Below are 9846 nucleotides of genomic sequence, written 5' to 3'. Positions count from 1 at the left end.
ATTGTTCTCGGCAGTGATGTTGCTATTAAGATTTTTCTCTCTAGTCTGAAAGCAAAGATCTTTCATGTAGGGCTCAGGGAGTTCTGTCTCAGAGACAGCTGGGTAGATCACAACCCCTTTGCTTCATACACACCCGACTAAACAGGTTGTCAGAACCTTGCAGAATTGTAAGATTTTCTCTGGAAACAGCAGATGAAATTCCCTCCCCCAGCCAACTGTTCCCAGGGATTGACATAATATTATTTTACCTCCTGTAGCAACAAATTCGGTGTGGTGGTTTTTCTCAAAACAATAGATCAGACATTCTGGGAGGCAACACAGTTATTCCTTTCCCTAAATGGTTTGCTACCAAACAATATTTGAACAGGATACTTTTAATTGTTTTTGTTTAGTGCTCTAATGATGAAACTCTATCACACATAGTGTCTGCAGATAAGATAACAAGTTAGCACATTTAAACATTCATCAATGACATCTCTTCAGAAGTCAGTAGTGCTTCATTTCTTCTGACTCCTCAAATCAAACATATCAGATACTGGGGACTTTTTTCCTTGCTGTACATCCTACAGAGAAGTTGGTGTTTTCTGCTTAAATCAGAAGAAATTGAACATGACTCTGTTCTTTTCGCCTATCTGGACACTTATCTTGTTTCGTTTGCAAATATCATATGTATTCTCTTGAGATAAAAATAGTGCAAGATGATTAGTTCGGCAAGTTCATTTGACACCATTCCCCCTTCGTGACGCTGAAATCTAAAATCTGTATATGGTATACAACTTAAAGTATATATATGCAAGCTCAGCTCTGCTGGAGGCACACAGCAAGTACCTTCCTCCCAACCTGATTGCTTCCTTAGCCAGCCAAGAAGACCACAAAGGTAAGCTGATTAGATCCTCTGCTTTCAGAAAAAGAAACACAAAAGCAAAATGCTCCCTAAAAAGAAAGTGCCTGTGCAATTAAAATATCTGATCTCAGCTTCCAGTATGCTGTATCTTTACAAGCTTAACATAGAATAGAATCAGCATTTGGATCACGGGATGGAACAAGACAGGAATGATGTCCCTTGTAAAAAATGCTGCAATTTTTAAGTTTTCCTTCAACTCTTCCCTGTTTTTAACCCTGTCAACAGTGAGAATTAGGCGAATGAGCTGAGCTCCAAATTATCTTGCCTAGTGCTGGGAGTGGGAAGTACTTTGCACAAAAAGCCACTGGGACAAAATAATTGCTGGCAAAACAAAAGCAACTCAGCCTGAGCTGGAAAAGTACCCATTGGTATCAGTGGGAGTTTGTCCCATTGCTTTCTTACACCTTCTGGGATATTCAGAAAGGGACTGTAATGATTTACAATTTTTTCTGCTGCAAACCAACAGGTACAGAGGCGCCAATCCAAGTCCTAGGGAAACTTTAAACCTGTGTGTAGACCTGTGTGTAAATGGGTATCAGCAGTGGATTCCTTCTTATGAATGCTGCTTTCTGTGCTTAGACAGGGAGAATGATGCTGTTGAAGACCACTTAGGGATTAATGAAAAGATATTTCTATTCTCTTGTGGCTTTCAAGAATAACTTTTCTGTGCTTTGGTTCCCGTTCCTGCATTAACAAGAATGTACTAACAATAATGATGAAAGTTTTAAACTGTGCCCAGTCTGCACTGGTATGTTAACAAACTGTAAATGCATTGATGCTATGTTCATACTAAAAACTGATCAGAAATTCAGGCATTGGAGCATTTGGTTAAGTGATATATGTTACATTGGCAAACTATTGCAGCTGTTTGTGGCTGAGTGGGACAGAGTCTCTTTTCTCAAACGAAATGCTGCTGTATCAGAAGAAAACACTTCCCCTACTAAGAATGAATATTAAGTCTCAATACTTCTGTACTAAGCACAGCAATATACTGAAATGCCAAAATCTGGATAAAAATCTGGTTTATTATTGCCTGTATGGAATGAAAAAAAATTCAGAATATACTTTTTCTGAAGATCTCAGGCAGTGTAGCCTTTTAGTGGCACAGCAGCCCAGCAAGACACATTTACTGCTGCAGCTAAAAAGAGGAGGAACTTACTCTCCAAATGTACATCTCCTTGAAACAAGAAAAATTACTAACTCTACACTAATATTTTAATTCTTTGTGAAGATCATTACCTCTATTGATAATAATACCAGATTTTTGAAATTTCAATTACACTTATTCCAGACACAGTTCCACGGGACAATCCAAGCCTTATCTTTTATGTATGCTGTAAATATATGCTGGTTTGATTTGGGTAATAATCCACCTCCAGGAAAAGCCACACAGAAGTCATGAAGTTTTGTGGTGCAAGACACCTTTGATTCGCTCTCCCCGCTCAGCACAGGCATCAGATCCTCCTGAATCCCCACACTCCTGCATGCAGAATTCCTGCCTCATTACCCAGCTCTCCCTGGAAGCACCTGCTGCAGACATCTGTTCCACTATGCTCCACTTACCATTAGATGAATAATGTCTCCCCTATCATATACTGTCACAGCAGCAACTTCAAATAGAGTCATGAAAGAGGTAGAGAAGTCATTTTAATGACTAAGTAGCTCACATTTAATTTATTTTACAGTTCAACAATGGCCATCACTGACATCCTTTCTGCTAAAGATATTGAATCTGCTCTCTCCAGCTGCCAGGGTAAGGAATGGTCGCTCTGCAGACAGAAGATGCATATCATTTTTATGTCTTAAGATGACATGCCTATCATTTTCCCCTTAGATTCCTTCCCTGTGAGATCTCTTTCTAGGCTACATTACAGTTTAGCCCCTTAAATTCACAAAGTCTCACAATTGGTGAGCAGCAATTAAAGGGCCACAATTTCAGCAAGGGCTGTCTTAGTGTTAAACTGTCAGTATTTAAACCTGTTAAAGACTTCTATTTAAATAGTTAGCCTTTTCCTTCAGATTTTCAAACAAAGCCTCAGCCTGCAGAATCAAAGTGTCATTTGTGAAGCAATGACCAGTCTCAGTTCTCTTAAGAGCTGCTCAGTAAGCTCAAGCCAATTTTCCAAAGAGCTGGTTTGACTGTGAGTTACTTACTTTTCTATCAAATTCTGATAACAAGAATTTGTTAATAAGAATAAGTAAGGTCACAGTGAAAACAAAATAAAAAGTACAGGAGTTGCTTTGCAAGCCACAGTTGCACCCTCTAAATATTTATCATTAATTGCATGTGACACATTGCATAAATCCTGAGTTAGGAGAAAGTGCATTGGAGTGGAAAACTTCAAACTGGCTGAAAGGATATATGACCACAGGCACAGAGTGATTAAAAAGGGAAATTATCCACTGTATCTGCTCTTTTGCAACAGTGGGGAACAAGAGAAAGAGGAGCAGGCTGATGCTTAAGAAAAGACATACATATTCACAAGGAATAATACAGAAGTAGCAACTTCAAGGGAAAATATGTAACAACTTCTGTTTCTTCCAGCTGATGATTCCTTCAACTACAAGTCTTTCTTCTCCATGGTTGGTTTATCCAGCAAAACTCCTGATCAGATAAAGAAGGTTTTTGGAATCCTGGATCAGGACAAGAGTGGTTTCATTGAAGAAGAGGAGCTGCAGTAAGTACTGTTCAGCTGCTCTATTTCTTTGAACAGTGTAAACCTGTGAACTCGCTTGAAACTTGCTGTTGTTTTAAAAATAAATCACAATCCCTCGTCTTTCCTTGAATCTGTGTGTGTTTCCTCAGACAATAAGAGCAGGCATTCCCTTATGGGGCATTTCAGAGAATAAAACTCAAGCACAGCACTTCCACCCTGCTCTGTTTCAGGCTGTTTCTGAAGAATTTCTCCTCGAGCGCCAGAGCTCTCACCTCGGCGGAGACCAAGGCTTTTCTGGCTGCAGGTGACACTGACGGTGATGGCAAAATTGGAGTGGAAGGTAAGACTTTTGGAAACTTGCTAAAATTTGTGGTTTAAAATGCAGCACTTCAGGCTGCATTTAAATTGCAGCTTGAAGAACACATCTGAGTACATTTGCCTGGTACTTTCTGCTGCAATTTGTTATACAAGCAAATACTCGTTTATTTTCATAGCTTTATTCCCATCTGGTCTCTGTTGCAGCAACAGAATATTTAGGCCCAATGTAGATGTTGGTTTTCCAACCAATAATAACAGCTTTGGGGTTAATCCTGCCTTGTGTCTGATCCATAGACTCAATGCGCCAGTTCTTAAAACATCCTGAACACCTAAACTTGTCTGAATTTCCATTTTGGCAGTGGCTGCTCTGTACTTCTGGCCAACTAACACTTTCATTTTTAAACACACTTCCACCTACATAAACTTGTTTCTTCATCTACCACTATCGAAGATTGCCCAGTATTACCGAGTGGTTAATTCAGTACTGTGAGTAAGACTGGTATTGTTTCTCAGGGCTACAACTGCTGCAATGCAGCACAGGATTCTGTGCTGGAGAATGGTCTGATAAGTGCACATTGCACTGGGCAGTCCTTCCACGAGTACCTAAACCCAGTTCCTGAAGAAAACCTCACAGGGGTGATGTGAACTAGACAGGATATTTCTTTTAGAAATTGCAGCAGAGAAAAATAGGACATTATGCATCATATATTAGAGATGAAGTCACTGAAAACAAGGCTGTCTCAGCTGAACTAGGACAGGTGGCAATAACTCTAACAGACACACGTGCTAATCTTAGCCAGAGTTTGGGAGGAGAGAGAGATACACTGTTGGAGGAATTTGCTTCAGCAGCAGCTTTTGCAGCTTCTGTTTATGAGCCTCAAATAGGGCATTATATTATGCAGATCTTAGCCCTTAACCATTGACTCTCCCGTTCTGAAATTACATCACTACTCCTATGTTTTCTTTGGAATAACAAAACCCCAAAAAAACCCTCACACGGAGGCTCTTCACCCTCTGCTTACTTGGCTATTATCAGAGTTTGTAGTGAGGTAAAGATAGTTTACCTTTAACTCAGGATTTCCCACAAATACGAATTTCCAGGCTCGCTCCTCCTCTCTGCGCTTACTCTTTCTAAGGAGTGAAAAATCTGTTCCGCCCCCAGAATCTCAGTTTAGCAGTAGCTTGTGCAGTGTTATAATAACTTTGGGAGCCCTCCATGGCTAAGAGTTGAAGTCATTTTTATCTATCTTTTCTAAAGATGTTAAAACCCACTTTCATCTAGTTTTATTCCCTGCCTTTCTCATTTTCTTCCTTGACAGAATTCCAGTCTCTGGTGAAGGCATAAACAGCATTAGACCAAAGGCAACCTTGGACTGATTCTTCCAATTACCTCGTCCAACAAGCACTTCGCACTCAGCATGTGTTTGTACATTTTTATATTGTTTCAGGCATTAACAGTTCCCCACACAGCAAGTTCACACACACTGGATTGCTGAGAAATCCTTCAATGTTTTGGTCACGTGGTATTGTTACATGTCCATTGTAACGAAGGCACTTCGTGATTTTTCAACCACTCATAATGCTGAAATTGTGGCTGGAAATGGGAAGAAAACCATTAAAAAACCAACCAAACCAAAAGAAACTTGGGGGAAAAATCTGCTTTGTTGAATTTTGTTTAGGTTCTTCATCCTCACACTTGAGCATGCTGAGTCACCACATACAGTTTTGATTATCTTAAACAGTATTATATCTTTTAAGGCTTAATTGTACTGATTTCATTGAGGTTTATTGCTGCTTAATTCTCTGATCCTTGAGGAAAGGCAATGCTAACAAGATAGCTAAAAATAATTCATATTAAGTCCCAAGCCTGAGAACATGAGAAAAAAATTGAAGAGGAGTTGACACATAGCTGAAAGCATAGAATAAGTTTGTGGGTAATTTTACAAATAAAGTACTAGGTTACAGCACGTATCGTCAGAAAGTGTTTATGGCCTAAAATGTAACTCTCCCTTAAGAAGATTTATCTTTCATGAAACTAAGGCAGCTGTGAGATAGAGGAGAAGGGTCTAATCCCAACCCTGACACTGTCACAAGTCACAGTCCCCTGACAATATGGGCCTGGAGGTTTTTCCATGAATCATGAGCATGTTGCTTATTGTCTCTTCATATGTACAGAACAATAATACTCTGCCACATGTGTGAATTTCTGTTTCCTCCAGAAGAGACAACAGCCAGTCTGGCTGTTTGATTACCTCAGATCTCTGTAGCATTGCTCAATAATGGCCAATACTCTATTCTTTCATTTATTATACAATCATTCATATATTCCATAATATTAGCAATTTTCTTCAGTCTGGAAACTACTAAGAACTACTCTTCCCTTTGCTAAGTGTCTTAGAGGATTTAGAGCTGGTTATACCATTGTCTTCACTAATGGACAAAGCAAATAAGGTTCATGGTTAAATGAACTCGGCAGACTGAGTAGATGTTGTGCATTTCTGGCTGAGCATGTTGGAAATTACCCCACCAACATTTAGCTGTGTCCTTCCCCATGTACCATGCTGTGGCTCCAGCTCACAAGCACACTGTCAGTTCAATACTCCCCCCTGAAACTGAATGATAATTATAATTTGGCAGCTGTTTTGAAGAAGAGCAGAAACAAAACCTTCTGGAACTTTTATGTAACATCCAGTGTTGGCATTTCCATGAATTGCAAGATGATTACGTGAGGCAAGTCCAGCTCCCTCATACCCAGGCGTGTAAGAGAGAGCTGGCTGACAGATTTAAGATGGCTAATGTGAAAGAGGAATCCAAGCAATCAGACTCACTGAAGCCTTGGCAGAATTATAACGACGATAAATCTTAATTCTATCCCCACTGCCTTTGATGTTAAAGCTGAGCTTAAATTATAGCTGCTGTTAATTGCAGCACTGAAATATTTTGCATAATGATGAGACTCTGACGGTTCCTTTTACCTTATTCATTTCTCTGTCTGCTGGAAAAAAACAAACCCAAGGAACCTAGATCTGCAGCAATATCCAGATATAATATATCCATTAGCTGCTAACCACTGAACTATCATGTCACTAGCTCACAGGCAGATGGCACACACAGTACTGTAAGTGACAGACCTGGTTCTGCATTCCTTGCACCTCTGAGAGTCTCGTGTGGAATGCAAGAAATGCAAAACGGCACAGGGGCCCATCCTGTATTTCAGAGATGCTGAACAACTGCACATCACTGCCTGCTGCTGCCACAGGGGGATGAAGCACTCCTGACAACAATCCTTGTGTGTGCTGCCACTTCACGTGCAACCTAAGAGAATTTTGCTTAGGAGGAAATCTGGTCTTCTTAAAGTGACTGGTGGCACAAAGATGTGTTTTACATCTTACTAAAATCGTTCAGCCATTTCATTAGAAGGAATTACAATAAAGCCCCAAAAAGTCCCCAGTGTCAGAAAAGAAGCTCATAGACTGTTCAGCAAAAACACCAGCTGCTCTCTGTTAAGTGTTCTGTTGGCACTAGGATCCACATTTTAGATTCACATTTTAACCAAACTAGAAGAGAGTAATTTTCAACTACAGGAAACAAATTCAAAAAACCATAAAATTTTCCGGGAAGGTTCACTCCAATGAATTTCATTTCAGCCAGTGGCAGCCTTTAGTTTTCACAGGGAAGAACCTGGAGTGTTCTCTGAACTCTGACTGCAGGATGTCTGTGTGATTGTCCCTGAAGGAGCAGAGACACATGGTGGTACCACAATGTTACCACAATTAAGGTACAGAATGAGAGTGCAGCTCCTGCTGGAAAGGTTCTCTGGAGGGCTCTGGTCCACTCATTTCCTCAAAAGGCCAATGTAGGGCACATTGCTCTGAGTTTGAGTATCTTCAAGGATGGAGGTTCTATAAATCCCCTGCATCAAGCTTTTACGAATGAGGTACACAAATGAAACACTGCTGAGAACAGAGTTAAAACTAAAATTCTATTAGAAATTGTTTATGCTACACCAAATCAGAAAAGATCGAACAATCCCCTGTATTTCCACACTGATCACCTGTTGTCAGGTTTAGACCATCCTACTCAATAAAATAGACAGTACAATATTGCTTCATAATTCCCAGGATAAAGGAAATGCTGTTTATGTGCTTTAACTTCACTTAGGACAATTAAAGAGCCACCCAAAATGAAACTGGCAGATCTGAGTTCCACTGAACCCAAAGACTGAATTCTCAGACACCCCAGTCCTCTGATCACCCTGTAGGAGCTGTTTAATCTCTAAAACTCCCTATACTTCTTATGAAATAAAGACATACAATGATCTCTTTAAGTGGGAAGAAAACAAATAAATTAATTGTTGTACAGAGGACAGGGCCAAGGTTAATATCCCAAAGACACCCTAGTGCTCAAACCACTGTATCTGCCATCTCTCCTAACCCAAAATTTTGGGGTGTGCCAGTAAAGGAGCAGAACCACACATAAGAGAACATTTCATGGTCTTCAGTGGAAGCTGGCTGCCTCCTAACTTCATGTTCCTTTGGAAATCCCAAACTAGAGCCATTTGTAAACTCGAGATTCAATTTCAGCTCTCCAACTGTTCAAAATCTCAGTCATCTTCTAACAAGTAAGAGAGCACAGAAAGGGCAAGGGGATGTCAGAACATTCATGGCACACATAGACTGGTAAAGTTTCTTCTTTGAGTTAGCAGCCAGCCCATGTGGAAAATCTTTGATGCAGCATCATCAGAGGCGCCTGGAGCTCTTCACACAAACAGTGTGGGCAGAGGGGGGCAAGGCTGGATTAATTTCCTGGAATGGGTTACTGAAATAGATACATCTTGATTAAATCCCTGAACAGACATGCACCTAACATCTCCATGCTTCATTTTCCATATATTTTAAAACATTTTAATTAGTGGATACTGTGGAATATGGACTAAAGTGTTCACATTTTATGAAACCTAATTTCCATATTAATTTTGCTTGCAAGCACAGGAAGATACCTTGGGATTGGTCTGGACTTTCTGGTGCACTTTCTGCACCAAAAACCTACAGAGCACATCAGCAGCTGGGATGTGGCTCTGTAGCATTGCTTGTCAGCACATCCTTCACTTATGAAAACATGAAAACCAGAGTTTTGGTATATCAAGCTCCAAAAAAGAAAATCAGATTTCCACGTCAGTTACGATATAAAAAGAAGGTACCCTAGACAATGCTTTCCCCTGCAGTTACAGAGATATTATTGACCCTAAATTCAACGGGGACCTTATGTCCAAGTAGAATATGCAAATACTTGACTCAAAGGCAATCACATCAGTTTCACCACAACAACACATTAACCAGCTGCACTTTCTGCTCTAACTCCCAGGCTTCCGGAACAAACTCATTTTGTATCTGCAATGCTCTCCATAATAGACTGTAACATTCAGCCAATATAAACACAGTAAAACCTGATTTTGTTAGACAGCCAAAATAACCAGTTCTTCATCATCGTTGAAGGAAAGTCCTCTGGAATTATTTCAGAGTTTTGAGTCTAGTCTGTTTATATTCCTGTTTTCCAAGTGATTTGGTAGCCTAGTTGTTTCTTCTTTTAAATACCTGTTCCTTCCTCTGTGGAGGACCAGATATAAGCATGTTTTGTCTCAGACATTCTGACTGCAATGACAGGAAAGGTGTGATGGGAAGAGAGGGGCAGTGTGTTCTGAGCCAACTTCCTTCTCCACCTTGAGACTCCTGCTCAGTCCCCTCCAACTCCTTTCCTGGAGGAGGGCTCAAAGGGCTGTGCATGTGTGAACAAAACGGTGTGAAAAAGCTAGTTTACATAAGATGCTGCACCGTGTTAACTGTAAAAGGGAGTGGATCAGGGCCCCTCACTCTCTTAAAAGAGATAAATCCTCTTTCTCTTTTGGTGTCTTTGTCTCACAACCCCAACTCCAGACCATCCACACAGCAAGACCAACACAGGACCTAA

At 40.3% G+C, this 9846-nt stretch overlaps 1 protein-coding gene across 1 annotated transcript; it reads left to right on the top strand.

Annotated features, from left to right (window-relative positions):
* Positions 1 to 836: 836 nt before the first annotated feature.
* Positions 837 to 5491, top strand: LOC103807250 (parvalbumin, thymic). The gene is made up of 5 exons (XM_009079972.1): positions 837 to 877; positions 2590 to 2657; positions 3450 to 3582; positions 3792 to 3901; positions 5199 to 5491. Exons 2-5 carry the CDS (start codon positions 2597 to 2599, stop codon positions 5222 to 5224), a joined length of 330 nt encoding a protein of 109 aa, XP_009078220.1. The 5' UTR covers positions 837 to 877; positions 2590 to 2596; the 3' UTR covers positions 5225 to 5491.
* Positions 5492 to 9846: the final 4355 nt, after the last annotated feature.

The sequence above is a fragment of the Acanthisitta chloris genome, unplaced genomic scaffold (genome assembly GCF_000695815.1).
Source record: "Acanthisitta chloris isolate BGI_N310 unplaced genomic scaffold, ASM69581v1 scaffold34188, whole genome shotgun sequence".
Taxonomy (NCBI): domain Eukaryota; kingdom Metazoa; phylum Chordata; class Aves; order Passeriformes; family Acanthisittidae; genus Acanthisitta; species Acanthisitta chloris.
Note: the sequence above shows the minus strand (reverse complement) of the source record. Positions and strands in the feature narration are given on the sequence as shown.

Excerpts from the sequence above, each read along its gene's own strand:
- LOC103807250 (XM_009079972.1), top strand. The coding sequence starts at position 2,597 with ATGGCCATCACTGACATCCTTTCTGCTAAAGATATTGAATCTGCTCTC. Across the intron at positions 2,658-3,449 it reads TGCTCTCTCCAGCTGCCAGG|CTGATGATTCCTTCAACTAC; the intron begins GTAAGGAATGGT and ends TGTTTCTTCCAG. Across the intron at positions 3,583-3,791 it reads ATTGAAGAAGAGGAGCTGCA|GCTGTTTCTGAAGAATTTCT; the intron begins GTAAGTACTGTT and ends GCTCTGTTTCAG.